The 23114-nt window shown below is 42.1% G+C and overlaps 5 protein-coding genes and 1 non-coding gene across 6 annotated transcripts; 4 read left to right on the top strand and 2 right to left on the bottom strand.

Moving 5' to 3' along the window:
• Positions 1–4156: 4156 nt before the first annotated feature.
• Positions 4157–6615, bottom strand: LOC127775118 (uncharacterized). The gene is made up of 4 exons (XM_052301426.1): positions 6379–6615; positions 5148–5270; positions 4653–4772; positions 4157–4546 (listed from the first exon to the last, which is right to left on the bottom strand). Exons 1-4 carry the CDS (start codon positions 6410–6412, stop codon positions 4482–4484), a joined length of 342 nt encoding a protein of 113 aa, XP_052157386.1. The 5' UTR covers positions 6413–6615; the 3' UTR covers positions 4157–4481.
• Positions 6616–6957: 342 nt separating this feature from the next.
• LOC127775115 (ER lumen protein-retaining receptor A) lies at positions 6958–9911 on the top strand. The gene is made up of 6 exons (XM_052301424.1): positions 6958–7175; positions 7268–7533; positions 8418–8533; positions 9205–9278; positions 9363–9426; positions 9501–9911. Exons 1-6 carry the CDS (start codon positions 7085–7087, stop codon positions 9535–9537), a joined length of 648 nt encoding a protein of 215 aa, XP_052157384.1. The 5' UTR covers positions 6958–7084; the 3' UTR covers positions 9538–9911.
• A 620-nt stretch (positions 9912–10531) lies between these two features.
• LOC127775114 (enoyl-CoA delta isomerase 3-like) lies at positions 10532–13175 on the top strand. Its single transcript, XM_052301423.1, has 2 exons — positions 10532–11438; positions 13001–13175. Exon 1 carries the CDS (start codon positions 10699–10701, stop codon positions 11425–11427), a length of 729 nt encoding a protein of 242 aa, XP_052157383.1. The 5' UTR covers positions 10532–10698; the 3' UTR covers positions 11428–11438; positions 13001–13175.
• Positions 13176–16101: 2926 nt separating this feature from the next.
• LOC127775113 (protein LIKE COV 1-like) lies at positions 16102–19418 on the top strand. The gene is made up of 7 exons (XM_052301422.1): positions 16102–16424; positions 17116–17168; positions 17827–17936; positions 18297–18464; positions 18553–18650; positions 18820–18946; positions 19059–19418. Exons 1-7 carry the CDS (start codon positions 16257–16259, stop codon positions 19154–19156), a joined length of 822 nt encoding a protein of 273 aa, XP_052157382.1. The 5' UTR covers positions 16102–16256; the 3' UTR covers positions 19157–19418.
• Positions 19419–19599: 181 nt separating this feature from the next.
• Positions 19600–22407, bottom strand: LOC127775116 (uncharacterized). Its single transcript, XM_052301425.1, has 6 exons — positions 22253–22407; positions 21691–21825; positions 21216–21278; positions 20402–20464; positions 20176–20247; positions 19600–20101 (listed from the first exon to the last, which is right to left on the bottom strand). Exons 1-6 carry the CDS (start codon positions 22373–22375, stop codon positions 19937–19939), a joined length of 621 nt encoding a protein of 206 aa, XP_052157385.1. The 5' UTR covers positions 22376–22407; the 3' UTR covers positions 19600–19936.
• A 427-nt stretch (positions 22408–22834) lies between these two features.
• Positions 22835–22935, top strand: LOC127775277 (small nucleolar RNA Z43). The gene has a single exon (XR_008017948.1). It is a non-coding gene; the product is annotated as a small nucleolar RNA Z43 (small nucleolar RNA).
• Positions 22936–23114: the final 179 nt, after the last annotated feature.

Here is a 23114-nt window from a genome sequence, read left to right as displayed (position 1 = left end):
TATTTTAGGAGAAAATGTAGTTGGCAGAAACTCCCCAAAATAGACAAAAGCTCTTCTAGATAATTTAAATTTCTGTTTAGATTCTGAGAAACTATAGATGTAAAATCATAAAAATGAATTGAAAGTCAGCAACTAGAAAACACAACTTCTACAGATTTTTAGAAACTAGCTATCAGCTACTTCTTGTTTCTTAAAATTTTGAACTCCATTGAACAAGTCTGAGACCGTCTGTGACACGAGATTATTACCCTTGTGCTAAAGTTGAGTGGTCTACCGCTAACAGTGGCAAAATGGCGCTAATAGAGCTGCTTGTTTATGCTTTCTTTTCGAGGCTATGTATTGAGGCTCAAAAAAGGAAAGGTGCTAAACTGCTGATTGCACGTTGTGTCGTGCTACACTTTAGTTTAGATAGGTAAGTTGTTGGTTTATTAAGGTGAGCTAGGATGCCATTCGGTGGGAGAATCTCTCTACGAGACTCTACACGCTGCTGATTATCTTTTGGTTCAGAGCTTTTCCTTTTGTTGACTTCACGTTGCCTACTTGGTCTATGCTTTGGCACCATACCACGAACGTGCATATGAATATGTGATACTGGCCGACAGCGTCGGTAATTACTTATTACTGTACCTAACAAGTTAACCGGAGTAACGTACCAGTAGGTAATGTTAATGTCAAATCATGAGAAATTATCGTGCCAAGTACACGACAGAGCCATCGACCCGTATGAGAGTAGTACCGCGGTATAGCCATGGTGGGTCCGTAATCCAGCAGTAGCTGCGGTACTCTAGCTGTGGGCCTGCATGTGTTATCTGTTTTTTTTTGTTCACAGTGATACACTAGTACATCCATCCAAAATGTAGAGTAATATTTCTGACATAGTACATTGTCTCAAAATAAAGCTATTCCTCCACCTATCTTCTCTCAACCAATCACAACTTTTTCTTTATCTACTTTCTCTTTTCAACCAATCACACATTTTCTCCAATCATTCTCATCTATAGTACTTTCTTAATACACGTGCCAACCATTTAAGTTATCGCTATCCTATGGTTTGGTGATTATTCTACGAAACCACGTAATTATCGTGATATATATAGTAATTTTAAAAATTGAAAATATCATGATACCCGCACTGTTTTATAAATTGTGATGGTGACAGGGATTGGGGAGGGGTGTACAGCCCACGCGGCAGTGGCGAGCACTGGGCAGCACGGCCCGGGCTACGAGTAACTCTACGGCCCCTTTGAATCACAGGAATGAAAAAAACAGAGGAATAGAAAAAATATAGAATTCTGACAGGAATACAAGTGTAAAACAGAGGATTATAAAACATAGGAAAAACATAGGAATAACCGTTTGATTGAGCCGCAGGAAAAACACAGGAATTTGAGAAGAGATAAAGACTCAAAGGATTCTTAACATGAGGTAGAACCTTATGCTAAATTTCCTCCAAAACTTATATAAGAAGAGGCATTTCATAGGAATTTCATGGGATTACATAGGATTCATTCCTTTTATTTAAAGGGCTATATAGAAAAAATTCCTATAGAAATGAAATCCTTTAAAATTCCTATGAATTTTATTTGAATTAAAGGAGGCCTACGAGTGAATTGCTAGGCCCAGAAAATACTCCGTTCGATCTGATCTTCCTGCGTTCTTCATCAGCCAGATAGCACTGTAGTTTGTGCGGATGAATTCACGCGAATTCTGAGGGTTTATTTTCGGTGCACAACACCAGCAATCCAGCCAAAAATTGAAAACAGCATATCACAATACACCGGGAAACGTTTTTGAAAGAGAGGGCTCCTACCCCCAATGGGCGCGGAAATCGAGGCGAATCATTGTGTTCTCTCTTCCAACTGCAGCTCTCGGAACAGAACGAAAACGAGGAGACCGAGGAGAGGATGAGTGCATCGTAGTACACTCGCACCACTGGAACTCCTTCCTGTGCTCCTGGCGCAGTAGCTTCAGATCGCCGCGAGTCAAAATCTGAAACCTCTGATGACACCCTCACCAGTACTGCAAACTGACATATGGGCTCCACAGACCCTCGGGCCCACATGTCAGCGAGCAGTACGGCAGAGGATCTGGATTGCTGATGAAGCGTGTGCCTCACTCGATCTTCAGTTAAGAAGCGTGTGCCTCACCCGATCTTCAGGTAACCAGTGTGTATCGTTGCATGGCACAAAAGTATACTCAAGCCCTTTTTGTTTAGGTTTATAAGCTACCTTATAAGTCGAAAAGTCTAAGCCTAAACAAACAAGCAGCTTTTCCGTTTGGCTTTTTTGAAGCCATAAGCCACTCTAACACTATTAAGCCAAAAGCTAGGTTGGAGAAGCTTTTTTTGGCTTATGTGAGGTAGATGTATTACTTAACCACTAAACTTAGTACATTAAATTCACTGGCTTATAAATCATATAAGCCAATAACCTGACTTAAAAGTCTAGGCCAATAAGTCTAAGCCTAAACAAAGAGGGCCTCAAGCTGTCGGGCAATATTATCTTTTTTGACGCTGACTTATTTATTTTCTTTACTCTGAATGTACTCCCTCCGTTTCACAATATAAGTCATTCTAGCTTTTCCCACATTCATATTAATGTTAATGAATCTAGATAAATACCATTTTTACTGTATCAGGGTCCAATATGGAGTAGTACTAGACTCTGATGAGAGTTGACAAAACATGCCCTGGTGCTCTGGTGAGAAGTTGCTACAATACTCTCTCTTTACATGTGGGCTGCTTCACACACAGCACGGCAGCATGTAGCCGGAGTACTGCCTAACCCTATGAGGACATAGACAAAGTAGCAATCTGTCACAAAATTGATCAGTGAAACAGATAGTACTCCCGCAAGGCTGGCTTGGAGTTACAGTAACTTTGGGGATATATGTAACAATCGGGACATATCACGCCTTGCATTCAGGCTATCAACTTGAGAATTGATAGTAGGAGTATCAAGTTGTTAGGAACTGTAGTGGAATTATTTGACAGAATGACCCAGCTTTTACTTCATCAGCCTAAATCAGTTTCTCCTGGTCCCTGATGAATGATGGATCATGAATCATTAGAGCAAGTATAATAGTAGGCTATAAGCCAGCTAAATGCTGAGGTGGAGGAGAGAAGAGAGGAGAGGGAGGAGAAGCGCGTTGTAAACTTACAGCTGGCTTGGACACAAGAACCAAGAAACTCTGTGAGAGAGACAAGTGTGCCCTGTATTAATTATAAAGAGCTAACTTTTATATGGATAGGCTAAGAAAAGACTATAAAGAACCTTATAGTTAACAGATCAGCTATATTATTAGCCTTGCTCTTAACGCTATAATCAGCTATAGCCTGCAATAGTCCAGAGTAGGATGATCCAGACCAATCAGCGCAGCATCATTCCATGAAGCGTCCAAGTATCCAATCCTGTAGCCCGTCACAGTTGGATACGCCGTGCCAGATTGGCGTGCTCACCCCCGCCGATCGGAAGATTTATTTACAAGAGCAGGTACAATAGCAAGCTATAAGCCAACTATAAATATATTTTAAAGAGATAAAGAAAGAGAGAGAAGAACAGCGAGCTACAGATCTATAGTCAACTGCAGCATGGACTCCAAAAGCATTGCGTGTATGACAGGTGGGACCAGATATTAATAGTATAGTAAGTAACTATTGTATAAATTGGCTATTACATTGGCTATAGATAATTTAGAGCTACTAGTGTGCTATACTATTAAACTTGCTCTAAACAGGCCAGATCCGACAACGGCAATCTATCAGCAGCGATTCCAGAGGAGAAATCATGAACAACGATGGTCCCTGTTATGGCGTCTGTTTGCTTCATCATTTCGTTTAGGCTAATAAATCAAAATTTTAAATTTAATTTAAAAGTTTAGATCGCACACCGTACTGTTTGTTTGCACCATTACTGTAGCATCGAATCTGGACAATTGATCGGAAAAGCCAAAATTATATGCAGTCGTTAACTTGAAGTTCCTAATATAACTGCTGATTCGTACTCGTAGTACTTTGTTCATCCTGAGTGTCTCTCTCTTTCTGTCGTTTTGGCTGATATGTCTGTCTGCACTCAGCCGCTTGTCCCACTCCCAAGTCCCAACCGCATAACATTGTGCTTCAACCTTCAGATGTGTTCTCTGCATACTAGAACAATATAAGATGCTCATTCGTGCTGCTGGACTCGTTAGTTCCCATCACAAGTCACAACCCCAGCATGTTGCAGCAGTGCAACATCCTGTATATGGGTTTATATATGTAATGAGGTCGTACAAGTAACAAGTGTACAACTCTAGCGCAAGCAAGTTCAGAGACAATGCTGCACAGAAAAAGCCTAATTATAGAGTAACTGCAGAACTACGAAAGTAACTTAACTTCATTTATGTTCTGAGAAATACAGTCCTGAGTCAGCGATCAATGAACGATTTACATCATTTACAGGATCTGTTTTTCTATTCACATAACATAAATCTTCACTCAACCATCACGGTTCACGGATCAAATTTGTTGGCTCACTCAAAACGTACTTGGGCAGTTCATACTTGGCACCTGCAGCAGAGTTTTAAAGGTTGTTATTAGTCTTGCGTGATATAGTGGAGCAAAACAGTATAGGTGGTGAAGAAACAGCGAGAATTCCCAACGAAGATCTGCTCACCTCTCTCGTCATAACAAAGCGTCATGTCAGAATTTGAAACAATAATCCCAGCACTGTTCACTATGGTTTGTGCAAGAGGTAATTCAGCTTCAGCAGCAGCCCTAAGTGCATCCCAAATCTCTGTAAAGATACAACGAGCTACCAGTTATTTAACTAAGGCGATATTTGTCAGAGCACACTGTTAAAATTAAGCAATTGTGTTCAAATTTTAAGCCATGCTACAGTTGTAAAATAAACTCCAATGCCAATATGAATGATTTCTACAAACTTTCTTAAATTCGAACATAACAGGGCTTGTTGTATTGCCAAACCAAATAAAGATTATTCAGAAGAGGGCATAGATAAAGATGGACCTTAGCAACTTAGCTGCGAAATATGATTTAACAGTATACAAACATTCAATTGATTTTGTTTGACATACATAATAGATAAATGTCATAAATGGAACTATGGAAGAGCGTTTTCCCAATCAGCCTTGAAAAATCAGCTAAATACCTTTCTGGCCTCCATAGTGTGGAGCCGTGTCCCAGAATTCTTCACGCATCTTTGAGAGTTGTGTTGGTGTTATTGCCTGAGTGTGCTTCCAAGGTTTTGGCTTTTTGAGCTTCTTACTGTTCTCTGCATTAAAGAAGAAGGTTCAACATTACTTATTCAGTCTAACTCATGTCAAAGAAATCTAATAAAACCTTGCTAGGATATAAATGCATATCAAGCAGGATTCTAGTTCCAGGAACTGTTCTGCAATAAGGCCTTGTTACAACACGACTTATTTATAAACCTACATTCATCTACTGTGAATAGATGTATCATAATTTTCTGAACAAAAAAAGCAGATTCATCTTTGGCTCTTCACTAACTTGGCCTGTATTTAAAGTAGCAATACCAGGCAATCCAACTTTCGAAAGAAGTATAACCAGTGCTAAAAAAAATTGAAGTTTCATTAGCGAGCAGACAAATATCCCAAGTGTGAGGCTGAAATTTCACAGATGAGTGTGTCTTTCTGTAATGTTCCACCTAATAAAGTATCTATAACTAGATAAGGTGTTAGAAATTGATCTTTTCGATAAGAAAGACAAGATTTAGCAATTGGTGAAGGCAAAGTGCTTAATCTGAACAAACTTTTGATTATTCTACTTCGAGAATAATCTGTCACTTTATTTCTCTCATCATAGACAAATGCTACTTTTGCAACATACAAACAAAATAGCTTTTCTCCTTTAAGAAAATGATATAACCACCAATGCTCTTGGCATTCAGAATACTGGTAGCGTTATCTCTCCACTAACCAAATGTGACCTCCATGACGTAGGAATTTGCACTACTCACTCTACTTGTATCAGATACCATCCCCACATTTCGATACATTAATTCCATGAGAGCACTGTCAATCCTGCAACATACCATTACTAGCAGCAGATTTGATACACTACATCACAGTAATGAGTAATCTACAGGTGATACTAAGTTTCATCCAAGTCAACAGTTCTACTGCAGCTGGATACTTGCAAGACGCTTAAATCGACAGCTCAAAGTACTATCGGATTATCAGTTCCGGTCACAATTCGATCAATAAACGAGAAGACTAATCAACAATAGAACGAACAACCTACTCCTAGCTAACAACAGCTCTGGAAACAATTGATCTCGGATCTCAGAATCTGAGCAGAAAACAAGAACAAAGACAGACAAACGAATCGAAGCATCAAGGAAGAGAGAGTAAGAGTACCATCAACTTTGGGAGTGGATCCAGCGCAGCCCATGGCGACGACGGCCGATCGATCAGACGCTCATGTGGGGGGGACGCCCTTCCAGAAGCTTCCGGAAGCGGAGTCGGATCTCGCGGCGGGAGAGGCGGGGTGTAGTAGTGGGAGACGAGGAAGAGGACGGTGGATTTAATAAGGGTTAATAAAGTGGACGAGTAGGAGTAGGAGACGGCAAAGCATCAGCAGCAGCAGCAAATTCAGCGGCATACGAGCTGCAAAGCCAGTGGAAAAAGAGAAAAAAAAAAAGAAGGCAACTGCTGCTCAGGTGACGTCACCTACGCAGGTGAGGTGTCCCGCCACGTCACCTGCCGCCGCGGGCCCACGTATCCTCCCCCGCCTAGACCTGTTCCACGTCGCGACGGGGCACAGATGTCGCTGCCGAGTGGGCCCCACGCCGGTCCACGCACGGGGATCGCGCCTCCCTCCGCTTCCCGCTCTTTGTGGTCCCGGTTCAGTGGACCAACGGAGACTGACATGTGGGCCCTACATCCCAGCCGGTCCACGTCGGTTCACAGCACCGGCTCCCCCTTCCCGTCCCTTCCCGTCGTGGCGCCCTGCACGCATCCTCTCCGCCATTTTTCCGCCGCATCTGGAGCTCTAAAACCCAAACCCTAGCCACTGCGCCGCCGCCGTCGCCTTCGCCGCCGGCCCGCCGCCGCCGCTTCAGCCATGAACGCCTTTCGGTTCCTCGGGGACATGACCCACCTCTTCTCGGTCCTCGTCCTCCTGCTCAAGATCTACGCCACGAAATCCTGCTCAGGTGAGCCCGAGCCGTACAGTGGGGGTAGGGTTTCGGCCGCTTGGTTGGGGGTGGGGGGGATTCTCCGCTCACGGATCTGTGTGTTGGCGCAGGGGTGTCGAGGAAGACGCAGGAGCTGTACATGCTGGTGTTCGTGGCGAGGTACATGGACCTGTTCACGGACTACATCTCGCTCTACAACTCGGTGATGAAGGTGGTGTTCATCACCAGCTCGGCGGCGATCGTGTGGTGCATGCGGCGCCACCCACAGGTGCGGCGCACGTACGACAAGGATCAGGACACCTTCCGCCATGTGGTGCTCGTCGCCGCTGCCTTCGTGCTCGCATTGCTCTTCAACGAGCGGTTCACCTTCCGCGAGGTGATGTGGTCTGACCTTACTTTGCTTGTTCACTGCACTGTTGAATTGATGCTGCAATGGGACGCCCGATAAAGTGGTTAATTCTGCTGAACCTATGTGCATTAAGAAATATGATATATCTGCTTAATATGTTTTCCCATGCTACATTTCGTTGCTAGGAACCGTAATTAAAATTCGTGTACAAGGCTGCTAGTGCTGTGCAATGTAATCTTAACAAATTTATCTCAGTATGAGCCACCCTAGCAATCTGAGTTCACAGTTTGCACTGACTTGAACAAGACTATAGGCACAATCATCGTTTTGTTCAGTGCAGTGAAGAATTGTGGATACCCTATTAATAAAATCCTACTTAAGTAAGGCAATGCAGACTGCCGACAGATGTTTGTCGATCTATATGCTATTTGCTGATGTTGTATTGTTGTTAGACTTCAATAGTGGTCAAATGCCAGACAATTTCTCAGACCTCATTCTAGTTGTTTTCAAAGAACACTGCTACAGTAGGAGACTCATCTGAAGGTAGCATATCCATAGAATGTAACAAAAGGTCAGGTGAATAACACCTATACCTATTGAATTAATTTAGAATTTTAGAAACCTATGTATTATTTGCTCAGTATACATCATCCTGCACTAATCAGGATTTCTTCCCTTTGGGTAAATAGAATCTAATCCCATTTTTCTGTAGTTTCACTTGTATGGTACAGATTATATTCTTCGAAGTGGCCACTTTTTTTTTCTAGAGCACACATACTTCTTCCTCTTGTTTCTACTGGAACCAATTAGTCAGAATGATGCATAGTAAAGTAGCACATTAGTAAAACACGGTCATGTTGCATTTACATTTGTTAGTATGATACACAAATTAACATAATTTCACCGTTCAGATCTGCTGGGCATTTTCGATTTACTTGGAGGCAGTGGCAATTCTCCCTCAGTTAGTTTTGCTGCAGAGAAGTAGAAATGTGGACAACTTGACTGGACAATATGTATTCTTCCTAGGGTATGAGTTTTACCACACAAGCTTTTTACCATAACATATTTATACATGATTCCTGTATTACAAGAGAATGAAACATGTTTGCTTTTCATGCTTCAACGACTTCTGTTGCAGTCTCCAAGTTTATGATGGAAACATGAAATATATGCATGCATTAACTATTTAGTTTTTGTTTGGTCCTTAGGCTTGAGAATATTGAATATGCATGTATTTTTTTTTCTTTATGGACATATGACATGTCACATGTTCCTTCTGTCCATTTATATTGCTGGTCATAAATTTTGGCACATGAAATGCATCCCATCTATTCTTTTTTTGATGTAAGAAGGTAGAGCTGGCTCTACCTTATAGCCATTTCCTTAATAGAAATGAGGTAGTACAAAGTTTTAGTGAAGGAAGGAAACGAAGAAGAAACGGAGGGGACTTTACATTAGTTTTGGTATTTACAGATTTAAGGTTCTATCTGCAGTAGCTGCATCCCATCTATTCTTAGTTCTCTTTCGTCGATCTTCCATTTCTCCTGGCTAGTTCTAGGCTTGATTAATTAAGCCTACATTTTTTTAATATACATTGTGTCCAGATTCGGATTAGGGCATGCTTTAAATAGTGAACGATCGACATGCTTCTAGGTTCCCAGTTGGTCTCTTTCAAGTCTCACAATACTTGTTTTGCAGGGCCTACCGTGCATTTTACATCCTAAACTGGATTTACCGTTACTTCACTGAGGGTCACCACAGCAGATGGATCTGTAAGCGCCTGCCCCTTGTATGCTTGTGTTTCATATCCCATGTTCTATATATGAAAAGAAGTTCTGACGATCTGTTTCTTCCAGCTTGGATTGCTGGTTTGGTCCAAACAGCTCTTTATGCGGATTTCTTCTACTACTATTTCTTAAGGTAAACTGGATACTGTTGTCAAACATCATTTGCAGACTCTCTGGGTACTGACAATTCCATGTCGGTTGTTGCAGTTGGAAGAACAATGTGAAGCTTGAGTTGCCTGCTTGATAGTTCTTCGCCACGCCAGAAAATGTGCACATCACATGAGAATTATCGAGATTAGTTGATGCTGGCAGAGACTTGGTAATGAAGTGGGCAGTTGCAATTTGTACTGTTGACTATGAAAATTGATGATGTTCATGTGATGGTTTCCCTTGGCAAAGGCTATTACGTTTCAGAAGCTAACAGTTGCTACTGCACAGAAGTAGACTAGTTCCTTTTTGGACCTCATACTGAGATGGAAAATCACACCCAATTCATTTGGCTTGTTGTTTGCAGCTCTATTACACTTGGTGTAAACAAACAGTGTGATTTCCGGTGTCTTGTAAAAACCAATGCACTCCAAACTACTCCGAAATACCAGAAATATTGATTGTGCTTCCCGGATCCTCTCAACGCTACTTCAGCATTTGCCTGTGGAACAGATCAACTGTTCAATTTTAGCTTTTCAATCGTGGGAGTTGTCATGTGATGATTAAACTACTGAATTATAATCTGATTGTCGGATGATCGTGGGTCAGTCTTCTATCAAGATTTATTTCGTCTATCTTACGACTTAACGTCGTTCACGTTTAGCATTAGTATATACTTCTACTTCGTGCTGATCTTGGAGTAACCGCCTTTGCAGCATTTTAGCCTGTGTCATCAGTTTTCTGAATATGTGTGTCATCAGTATCATTTTACTCTCTTTGAGATCGCCGTTATTACAAAAATAACGCCACCTTGTAAATGACAGAAATAGGCGAAGTGATTAATTTTTATATCATACTACTACCTTGTAAATGACAGAAATAAGGGAAGAGATTAGTATATGGCTTTTGCGATATTAGTATATGACTTTTGCAGCCCTGTTGAAGTCCATGTCATTTGCAAATTGCAATTGGTCCACGAACTCCCAAGTCCCAACATATTGCCGCAAAACATAACTAACAAAACGTCTCTGTCTTATCGTTCAAACAATTTCCTCACAAACCTATAAAAGCCAAAGATTGCAATCGTGAATGGTCAAATTTGTTTGTTATACTTTGTTTTGACACAACCGAGTTCTCCCCATCCTGCAAGCAATCGCTCGCCGGCTTTATCTCCGTCTCCAATCTCCTTCTACGACCAGACGCGAACGGCGAACCGCAACCATCTCTGCTGCTACGCTAGCCACCACCACCAACCACGATGTGCACGCTGGAGCAGCGCGGCCGCGTGTTCGTGCTCACGCTCACCGGCGACGGCGAGCACCGCCTCGGCCACTCCCTCATCGGCTCCATCCGCGCCGCCGTCTCATCCGTCGCGGCGGCGGCGGCGGCGGCCGGGCCGGGCGCGGCGCTGGTCACCGTGGCGGAGGGGCGGTTCTTCTCCAACGGACTCGACATCGGCCCTGGCGGGATCCCCCCCTCGCGGGTCGGGGAGCTCGTCGTGGCGCTCCGCCCCCTCGCCGCCGATCTCCTCGCGCTCCCCATGCCCACCGTCGCCGCCGTCACGGGCCACGCCTCCGCGGGCGGGTTCCTCCTCACGCTCTGCCACGACTACCGCCTCATGCGCGCCGACCGCGGCGTGCTCTACATGAGCGAGATCGACATCGGCCTCCCGCTCCCGCCCTACTTCGTGGCCATCCTCCGCGCCAAGATCACCGCCGCGCACGCCCTCCGCGACGTCACCCTCCGCGGCAGGAAGCTCAAGGCCGCGGAGGCCAAGGAGATGGGAATCGTCGACGTGGTTTGCCCCACCGCCGCTGAAACGGCGGCCGAGGCCGTCAAGCTCGCCGAGCAGTTGGCGGCGCGGAAGTGGAACGGGAACGTGTACTCGTCCATTAGAATATCCATGTTCCCTGAGGCTTGCAGGTCCGTCGGAATTGTCGAGGAGAGCGATGAGGAGAAGAGGAATCACTTTGCTTCTAAGCTATGAGGATGTGAAAGGTATGAGTCTCCAACTTTCCATCCCAACTCCCCAATTCAGCTGTATTCCTGAATTGTTTGCTGAATTACTGTTTATCATTGGGTTAATGTCATGGATAACACTAGATTGCTGAATTACTGTTTATCATTGGGTTAATGTCATGGACAACACTAGATGGGAAAAAACGGTTCAGTATGATTCCTGTTGGTTTTGCTATGTACAAAACATTCACATCAATATATAGGTTTCGCTACGTAGAAATTATGGGCTTTAGATGTAGTAATGCTTAAGATATTGACTTTCATTAGATATGGTATGCATTCAAGATTAACTTTTTCTCAATTATTAAATATGATTTGATTTAAGCACATTTATATGCACACAAAATGGATCCAACATGTAAAAATAAGGCACTGCTAGAAGGTTCATTCTAGGTTGAGTTGGGTAATGGTTTTTGGTAAATCACAGTAAGGAGGCATCTGACTGTTTCTTCCCTGTCTGTCTATCGTGGTGTTAAGCTCATTTTTAACTGCTTTGTACATAGAATGCGTGTCCATTAGATAGTCTAGAAGTTTTGATATATGCTATCTCATGAGCCAATTCATTGGCACAGTATCAATTTGGTACTGTGGTTTGTGACATAGGAAATCGCACCAAACTGTTATTTCTACTGGAATTATAATTTGATTCCATATTCTTATGTTATTGACTTATTTCTTGCATGGGAATACAGTGCACAAAGATTTGTCAAGTTGTTTGTAATTTAGCACGTCTGTTTCATATTCGTGATTATTTACTGTTCCATCATTTCACATGTTGAGTTGACAATACACTTTCTACCTTTGTAAACTAACTTTTATAATTTATAACTTCCTCTGGTTTATTGAAAAATGGATATTATACTTAGACTTCCTGATCTGAAATCTCTTCCCCTTAGTTTTTCTGATCTCTGTACAATATGACGGTATTGTGTGGCCAGACCTTAAGAAAAGGCTCCTGTATTTTATAGTGGGAATTTGATTAAGAATTGATCATTGTTTGTATCTCAAAATATATGAACTTAAATACTACTAGTATTTTCTCTGTTCCCTTTTGTTCTATAAAGCATGTTACCTTTTCCAAACATGTTAATTTAGTGTTAGTTTCTCACATATATACCTTTTACCCTAGTCCCTCTGTTAAAGTTTAAAAGGGGTGCACTTATTTCAGGATTCAAACCTTTTAAGTTTAGACTAACAAGTAAGCTAATTATATATATATATATATATATATATATATATATATATATATATATATATATATATATATATATATATATATATATATATATATATATAGGTTTAGCGATACAAAAGTGATTCCAATATTTGTTTCTTAATATACTTCTATATGGTCATGTTTATCTAATTAGAAACAATATATAGCTTCATTTTGTTCCATATGAAGTTACATTGTGTCATGTCCTGTTGTAATGTTGAGCAAGCACCTAATAAACCCACAAGTCTGGCGGTTTATAGTTCTTGCATCAACCACTATTCAAGCTTCTGAACTCAAGATCATTTTTCTCCTCCTCCTTTTTCAGGGATTCTGTGGAAGTGGACCATTGAGCTCTTCTCAACATTATGTGTACATTGGCTAGCCAAGTAGCCATGGATGCTTTGTATGAAGGACCAAATAATCCAGTATATATAATTTCTGGAAAGCTTGTAAACTGTTGCTCTATCTGCAAGTGGGGAATATATTCCAGTTCCTTTGCACCACCTTGAGTCCTTGATTAAAGAATTAATGAAAATTCTCACTGCGGAATTACCATATGTTCTCCCTGGAACGTTGGAACTTTTGGACAATGTTCCACGTCATTGTCAAGAATCAAGATGACAGTTGACGGCACTGTGCCAACTGCCAAGCCGGTGTATCAGACTTAGGCCCTGTTTGGGGGAGTTTCTAGCTGCGGTAGCTTCTTGCAGAATCAGAAACTTCCCCCAAATAGTTCAGCTTTTAATTTAAATTCTGAGAAGTTGTAATTGTAGAATGCAAAAAATGAGCTAGAAGCCAGAAGTTGGGTTAGTATTAGTGCAGGTGCCGTGCATGAAAATGGTGTCTTTAGCGGCTTCTGCCATTGCCGTTGTGGATTACCGACAAGCTTGAGGAAGTGAAGTTAGAGTATCTTCAATAGCCTCTCCAAACACTAATATAGCTAGCTCTCCAATTTATTTGTTAAGCTAAACTCATTCCTTACTCCAACAGCATCTCCATCTATACTCTCTATTCTGAGTCTATGACACTGGGACCCACACGTCAGCCTCTACTACCTCCTTCCTCCTCTTCTCCCCCATCCCCTCCACAATTTCATCGTGAGAGATACAACCTCCGCCCCCACGTCCTTGGGCTGCTGCTCCCACACCACCCTGTCCTTCGCCTCCACCGCCGCCCCGCCCCTTCCCATGCGCATCAGCAGCACCGCCAGCCCCAGGAACAGCTCCCCCGTCCTCACCGCGAGCGACCTCCTCTCGGTCCCCTCGGGCAGCAGCGGTGGTTTCAGGTCGTGTCCCGTGGCGGCGTGGGTGAGCATGAAGCGACGGAAGCTCCGCGGCCGCGCGGTGGTAGGCACAGAGGCAGAGGCGGAGGAGGGTGGCTGGGGCTTGGGAGGGAGGCCGAAGGCAGTGGAGGAGGAGGAGAAGGCAAGGAAGGAGGGGGTCATGGGGGCTCGTCTATGGCCATCGGCGCCATCGCTGCGCCCTCGGCCAACAACGCCGTTGCCACGCCATCGCCACCAAGAGAGGAAGGATGGGACTGGGAGTGGTGGTAGGACCCACCTTGGCTAGTGGAGGAGGCTGGCTACATTTGGTCAGCCGGAGGAGCAATTTGGCTATCTGGATGGAGAGTTTGCTGGAGCTCGTTTTTTCTTTAACTTAGAGAGTCAAATAGAGAGTCGGTTGGAGATGCTCTTACTAGGCTAGAGAAGCAGCAGCTGAATTTAGCGAGCTCCTTGGCATGCTTGATGAAAACCAGGAGTCTAGGACGAAATGCTGGAGCTAAGGATAATCCGGAGTGCAAGACACTACTATATTCTTATGTTAACTAGTGTTAAGCATCTATATCTCCGACGTCTCTTTAAAAACCACTAGTAAAACTCAACTTGTAAAATATACACATACTACTAATTCAATATGCTAATTTAAATATCATATTTCTCTCAGTGTGTCTTGAGCATTGTGTATAACGGTATAAGTCAGTGGACACTTTGCTGCTAGTACACCTATACTATGGAAGTTCGGCAAGCCTCTTTTTTTTTTCCTTTTTGTTAGGCCACACACTATGCAAAAAGTTTTGTGGCAAAGTCTGGAGGATTTTGTCTTCAAATAACCATATTTCCCTAAGAGTGGTTGATGGTTTTTCTGCAATAACATATGTCCGATTTGCATATAGGAGTATTTGATTTGCTGTTAGGACGCAATATTTCGGGAAAAAAGTATTGCTCATCACACTTAACGAACAACTTTCTCTATATGCCAGTGCCTTCGTCCTATAATATAACAATCTAGTATCAAATGTAACACATCTTAATAGTATGAATATGAATATACCTTATTCAGATTCGTAGCATTAGAATACGTCTTGTCTCATATTCCCTCTGTCCCATAATACAAAGGATTTTGGAGTGATGTGACACTTCCTAATACGACTACGAATCTTGTCTCTTGTTTAGATTCATAGCATTAGAAAGTGTCACGTCCCTCTAAAATCCCTTATATTTTGGGACGGATGGAGTATTAGGTTGCAATATTATTAGACGGCGGTAGTAGTATACAACAACCGAATTTCTTACCGATTTGATCTTTGCTCAAAAATCTGTACACGCCTCATGTAGGCCCTGTTTAGTTCCAATGGTGAAAATTTTTGACGTGTCACATCGGATATACGGATACACATTTGAAGTATTAAACATAGTCTAGTAACAAAACAAATTACAGATTCTGCATGTAAACCGTGAGACAAATTTATTAAGCCTAATTAATCTATCATTAGCAAATGTTTAATGTAGCACCACATTGTCAAATCATGGCACAATTAGGCTTAAAGATTCGTCTCGCAATTTACACGCAATCTGTGTAATTAGTTTTTTTGTCTACATTTAATATTCTATGCATGTGTCCAAACATTCGACGTGACAAGGTGAAAAGTTTTTGCATAGTAACTAAACAAGGCCATAGTGATGTGTGAATCTAGGTGATTTGACGATTATTTTAGACCCAAATCATGCGTCATCTCGTGATAAATACCATCACGTAGGAGTAGGGGCGGATTCAACATGGGTGCAGAGGGATTTGAGTCCCCCCTACACCCACCGAACCCATGAATACCCCCCTAAGCCACCTTCATTTTTTTCGCCATGGTTGATAAGATTAGATAGAATGTGCTAAAGATCTCTTAAAAGCATTTTAGCATAGTTTAATACTAAGATGATGTGTTTATGCCGGTATACTCGGTATGCTGAGTCTCCCAACTTTTTTTCCTAATCCGCCCCTGCGTAGGAGTACTGTACACGTTGCCCCCATTCCACGGCGACAGGTGGGTAGACACGCTAACGAAAACTAGACACGATCACACGACTCGACAGCCGACAAGTATTACTCTCAATAAGGGCATAACAAAAAAAAAAAAAAGCAAACGCGGAAAAACAAAAAGAGAAGACGACGCGAAAAACAAAAGAGAAGGGGAGACACCCTCATCTCGCTCGCGCCGAGCCGCATCCCCGTTTCGCAGCGATCGCGACGACCGAGGCCGCCCGGGAGGTCGCGGCGGCGGCGGCGGCAGCGGTGGCAGGGAGGTGCCCGATGGGCGACGAGAAGTCTCCGCTGAGCCAGATGGGCAGCCGCGACCGGGACCGGGAGCTCCTCATCCCCGTCTCCGGCGGCGGCTCGGCCCCCGGAGACGGCGACGGGGACGGCGACAGGGCGGCCTCCTCCTCCGCGTCCGCCGCTCTGTCCTCCTCCAGCCGCGAGGTGCCCATCCCAGCCCAGTCCTCTCCCCCTTCCACCTGAATCCCTTAGGGTTTACTTTTCCTCATTTTAATTCAGCTGCAGTTTAATTCTGTATATTTTTGGCTTATAATAGCTTAGTGCACGATTTTGCTGTTTTGTTCGTTGTGTCTCTTATCCTGTTGTAGATTAGGGGTTTACTGGTGAGATGTAAGGTGGAAAAAATATCACTATTGCAGTTTATGTGATAGGATATGCTTCATTGTTGTGTTTGGGAGCTAGGATAACGATACTATGCCCATGTTTGATGTGATGAACCCAGTTATTTCATATTAGTGATGAGCTCACTTGCTTGATATATTGTATGGTATTGCTCATTTAGTCTGCTTAGAAAGTAAAGGGGAGAAGTCGCAGCTTCAGTTGATATTACCACTTGAACAGAGCAAGATGTTATGTAAATTATTTATTTGGTTATGATATTTGGAAATTCCTAAACCTCCTCGATTGCTCAAGTGAACCGCAATGACAGCTATTTTTCAAAAAACATTGTTCAACAAAAAGTTCCAAGTGTAACGTTTATGTTCTTATTCCTGCTTTTCGCATCTGATACTTGCCTTGCACAAAAAGTATGCTATACAGATTTGACATCTCTCCTCATATTGTTGAAGCCTGATAATCCCATGTTCTGATTCCCTTTATGTTTTCTATGATGCAGGCTTTTCATAAGGTGGTCCGAAGTTGGGCTTCAAAGAAATTCATGACTGGATGGTAAGTCTCTGAAGGATGCTGCCTAATAAATTTCTGCTCGTTCTTCTATGCATCTGAGTACTGTCTACCAGTGAACAGTATAATTCTTTCTAGCTAAAAGAAAGTTCTATTTATGCTACAGTGTCTGTGATGGTTTATCATACATGACACGGTTGTTGTGGGTATGTATTATAGCATACTTAAGGAATGTGGTTACAATTCAAAAGGTCAAATTTATGGGTTCCAGAATTAATAAAATCTTCCAGAATTCAAACTTCTGTTCTCTTTGCAGAACTGAGAGTAATTCAGGCAAGTGCTTTGGTAAGATCACTAGGTTCATTGCTGGTTCGTATGATAGTGGGTACCTATTTCTTGCAATCTGGGATATAGTCTTTATTTTTTAAAAGGAAATCAGCTTGGAGAAATTGGTTAAATGCCAAGATGGTCACGTTTGGTTGGAAGTTATGTAGAGTTATAGATTGATACTCGTGTGGTTGCTTGATTAGTGATTGTGTATATATTCACATGGCAATGACAATGATGAAGCACACAATTAAGGTTTAACACTGTTTTCTTATGCTATGATAATTTCAATGATAGTATATGAATTTATCTTTCCACATGCTAGTTTATACACTAAGATGTTTGTTTGTTCATTTTCTTTTCCGGATACTTCCAGTGTAATTCTCTTCCCCATAGCAATAACATTCTACATCACATGGTGGTTCATTCATTTTGTTGACGGATTCTTCTCGCCAATCTATGCTCAACTGGGAATCAACATATTTGGTATGTGAACTCACCAAATATTTCTGAAATAGTTGATTGCTCATGTTATAATTTCTTTCCCCCAAAACAGCATTCATTGTGCTTTTAGTTTAGTGCTGAGTCCTTTACATGTTACACATTTCTGTTTACATTTTATGAAAAAGTTTTGTGCTGGTACAATGTTAGGTGTAATAATTCTGGTATAGATTAGTCCTAGCTGATAGTTGGTCAGAGGTCTGGGAAGCTTGGCATTTGAATGATCAATGATGTAGAGCAAATTCATTTGATGTTTGAACTTGATCGCATATGAGTGGAATGTGGGATGCTTGTTGCCTATTACTTTTTTTTTTCACCCTATTTATTCTACAAATGAATCCTCAGGTCTTGGCTTTATCACTTCTGTTACCTTCATATTTGTGGTTGGAGTCTTCATGTCATCTTGGGTTGGAGCGTCTGTCCTTAGCCTTGGTGAGTGGATTATTAAGCGCATGCCACTTGTCCGTCATATCTACAATGCATCCAAGCAAATAAGTGCTGCAATATCACCAGGTAAACCTACTGTCGCACTAATAGCATGTCTGCAAATTAGCTTGGGTTCAAATTAACTCTGATTTCTAATTAACTCTGGTTTCTACAGATCAGAACAAACAGGCATTCAAGGAAGTGGTCATCATAAGGCATCCTCGTATTGGAGAATATGCATTTGGTTTCATTACATCATCAGTCTCTCTCCAGGTAAGACGACTATTAACTATTATTTCGCTTGAGATTACATTACATTAAGATGTTTATGTCATTTATACAAAAATAATAAAATTGTTGATATCCGTTCAGCTTTTATATTAGCATGGAGTAAATGTCTGGTTTCAGTACCTAATTTCATCTCATCATCACGTTGTAACAGAGTTATACTGGTCAAGAGGAACTGTACTGCGTGTATGTCCCAACTAACCATCTTTATATTGGTGATATCTTCATGGTAAATTCGAAGGATGTTATAAGGCCAAATCTTTCTGTCCGTGAAGGCATCGGTTAGTCATAAGCATGTCCTTTCCGTGTCCCATTTCCACTTGATATTCATGAAGGTAGTTCAACTTTGTTCTGTTATAAAATTCCTTGATTTATTCTTAACACGTCATGCAGAAATTGTTGTATCTGGTGGCATGTCGATGCCCCAAATTCTATCAACTCTGGACCCACAGACAATTCTTGGAGACAGAACAGGAGCAAGCAGAAGCTGAGATCTCTCCTTGGTTGCAACTTGACTAAAATTATCAGACCAAGTACAGTGAACTAGATCCTGAGCAACACGATGTATTAGTAGTCTGTCGAGCTCTAGGATCACAAGGATCTGTAAATTAGTAGAAGTAGGTGACTCATATATTCCTTGTTCATCCGTTGGCAGTTTGTACCATGGTTTGCACTTTCTACCACGTTCTATACAAGAATGCTTCGTAGTTGTAATGCCTTCTTTACTTCTTACTGTTTTGAGCGTTGACAGCACTTGCCTTTAACCATGTTGAAGGTCATCCTGGTGAACTCTTGAAATATAAAGCCTTCTCGCACTGTCTTGCGTGCAATTTTAACATCGTTAAAACCTCTAATAATTCGTCGTGAACTCGTAGCGTCTAGGATGACATTAAGATTAAATAAGTGGATGTTTGCAACAATAGCTATGCTTGCATAGGCAACGATATACTAAATTAACAAAATACGACGTTGTAGACAATACACAGGCCATGCTGTCTGGCTGCTAAAAACTGTTGCAACATATCTATTCCAGAAAGATTATTCAGTATTCACGAATGAAAATGGCTAGTACCGATCATCCTCTCAAGGAAAGGCCAAGAATGTCTATAAGCAGGTTCGAAAAACCACACCGCAGAATGCAGTCCACCATTTTCAAAATGGGACTGAATTTTGCAGCAAACCTTATCTGAAGTCTCTTGCTCTGAATTCTGCAACGTTTTCGTATCATTCACCTCCTTGGAGGGGGAACAAAGTTACCCCATGGATTGTACTTATTTTCTTCTGATCTTAACCGTTAGAGTCCATTGTAGCTTGCCTTCTGGGCGTGGTATATCCCTTGGCAAACGGAGGGGCAGCTCAAACTCCCCAAGGGATGCCAATGGTGACGGCAGGTGAAGATTGTCTGGGTGGATATTGATATTGAGTTGCCTTGCAACCTGTTGATTAAATTGAGATATTACTACAAATCTGAAACTTTGGAACAAGGAGTGTGACTGAGCTGGAGGCGCACCTCGGAAACAATTTCGTCCTTTGTCACAGGAGACCGTAGTTCATTCCCAACTGAGATGAATCTCCTCAACACCTATCAAAATACCAATGATCATCAATAGTTCAATGGGCAATATCACAATTGCCGGCTAATGTGAACGAGTATAAAGAAATAGTTGGTTGATTGTAATATGAAACCAAACAGGCTGCAGCAGGATTCACGATTTTGGAGTAATAATCATACTAACCAAGAGAGCATTATCAAGACGCTTTGCTGCCGTTTGATACTCCTTCAGTTTCTCTTCCTGTTGCTGTTCAAAAGTTTTCAGAAGTAAATGAGTAACAATTGAAAGCAGAAGGAAGTATGTGACTGATAAACCAGAATATGACACTTTCAGATCTAAGGCCCTGTTTGGCACAGCTCCAACTCCAAGTTATTTCAGAGTTGGGTTTTCTTAGCTCCATAAATTCTTGGAGTTGGAGCAGCTGCTGATTCAACTCGAAATCTGATGATATTATCAGTGAAAAAAAATGTGGTTTCAAGAATGAACCAAAGGTGGTTTCAAGAATGAACAAAAGTGTGCACATTACAGAGCCAGGAAAGCTACTGTACTCAAATTTAGTCACTGAAGATAGTATCATAACAGTGTTGAGTAAATAAAGCGAAACACTTAAGCAGTACTAAGTATAATGACTACCAAACAAGAAGTAAAAGAACTATTAAAGGCGCTATGTTCAATTTTTTTCATACACTGAATAGTTCAGATGTGCGTGTAAGAAAATTAAGACAGTATTGTAACCATTGTGCTCAGAAATGTATCCAAAGTATAACTTCTACAAAACAGAAATTAACAGTGTGTTCCTATGTTGGCATAGAGCTGAAATGAAAATATGAAATACAACTTCAGAACTTTATACAAAAACATAGTACACGGCCTAAGATAATCTGTAGCTCCAAAGAGTACATATCAAAGGCAATTCAGCACTTGAAACAATATTAAAAAGCAACAGACCATGAAGAAATTGATAAAATGGTATCTGTTCAATGATGTACATCATTACCTTAGCATCATCATCTTCTTGTCGGACTTCTTTCACCACCTCCTCCTCTTGACGTTGGTAAAGCTGATCAAACAAATAAGAATGATATTTTCAGGCACAAACTTATAGTTTACACTGCATCCAAACAAGTGACAAGTCGACAACAAGTAAACTTGAATAGTGATAAACTAGTGGGACCACAGTAATTTAAACCTTATTTGCGCATAAACAAAACTACCAACAATCCAAGAAATACTATGACAAATTGTGCATGAAGAAGTAGAATTCACCATCCATAGCAAAAATCACAGAACCTATAACCTATGGTGCAATTCATATACCCATATAGATTCAGGTTATAGAAACAATGCAAACATTCATTTACTATCAAATAACCAAGCTGTAGTAAAGATGCTTGTAAGTAGCTAAAATATAGCTATTACATGTTCAATTGTTCGATTGTTTATTGTATATTGAAGAACTAAAGGAAACAAACCTTGCGCTGCTCACGGATGAGTAGAGCGAATTTGTCAATGTTTGGGACAGCGAGCATCTTGGGCATAAGGTGGTTGCGGAAGTGTCCTGGGGCCACCTTCACTACCTCCCCCGCTTTCCCCAGCTTATCAATCGTCTACAGCATTCCAGGAAGAAACCATTGAGTGGGAAAACAACACAGTTTTAACTCCTAACATTTCCAATCAACATATGACAAAGGCACCGCCATGAGATCATTTTGCACCATGAAGTGTCCACCAAATGGATGATCGTTTCTCAATTGAAGAAAAACTACTAGCTCAATACGAGCGGAATAATCTGAAATTTCTACTCCAATTATCCCTAAGACGCGCGGAATAATCTGAAATTGCTACTCACTTGACTAACAACATTTCGCTCAAATCCAAACGTCGAATCAAATAATCGACCCACAAACCCGCACTCAGATCGTCGCAATGCTATACGCATTCCCCACCTTCCAGTAACCTCGCACGCATCAAAGAGACAGCCCAAAGCGAAGTGGCCGCGGATCGAAAGGGACGAGCTGGAGAACAGGCTGTTACCGTGGTGAGGATGACCTCCAGCTTGCGGTAGCGGAGGCCATGGCCGGAGAAGAGCACGGGGTTGGCGCCGCCGGCTGCGGCGAGGCAGTGGCGGCGGAGGAGCGCGGCGCGGGCGGACGCCATGGCGACGGCGAACCTGCTGGGTGGAGTCTCCGTCGTCCTAGGTCACTAGGGCTTATTACTTGGGCCCATATGTTTGGGCCTTGTGGGCCGAACATGACGGTTTGGGCCCACTCCAACCGATCACGATTGGACGGTCGCGATTCACTAATCGAACGGCTCCCGAGAACTGCACGAGTCGAGCTCCCCCGCCGTCAAGGAGTCAAACCCTAATTCCCCAGATGCCTCTATATAAGCACGAGCAAGAGAAGTCATCTCCATCATCTTCATCCTCCACGCCGCTATCTATCTTCTTTCGCATGGTTGCATCTGCTTCCTCTTCTTGTTCGCTCGTCTCGGGTTGATCTGCGATTTCAGATCTTGTTCTTTCCGTTTGGTTTTTCCTTTGCCAGGTATTTTGCAATGGTTAATTTACTTTTTCGTTGTTCGAGTGGGGGATTTGATTTGTGTTTTTGGTATCGAGGACGGTGAAGATCGTATCTATTGGTCTCGTTCGTCGTAACTGGCAAATTGTTTTTGCCTTGCCGACCATCCTGATATATCACCACCCATATTCCGAGTCCTCTGTAACCAAATCAATTTTCGATTCCTCATGAGATCAGATCTTCTTTGGTGATTTTCTTTCGTTTGGCTCTTCTTTTGGATTCATTGTGCAGTTATATTGGCCGATGATTAGATTAAAATATAGACAAGCATATGTCTGAATTTTCATGTGGAAAAGCCTAATCTTCTCTATGAGGTC

Source organism: Oryza glaberrima, chromosome 5, assembly GCF_000147395.1.
Source record: "Oryza glaberrima chromosome 5, OglaRS2, whole genome shotgun sequence".
Lineage (NCBI taxonomy): Eukaryota > Viridiplantae > Streptophyta > Magnoliopsida > Poales > Poaceae > Oryza > Oryza glaberrima.
This window is presented reverse-complemented; position numbering and strand designations above follow the sequence as displayed.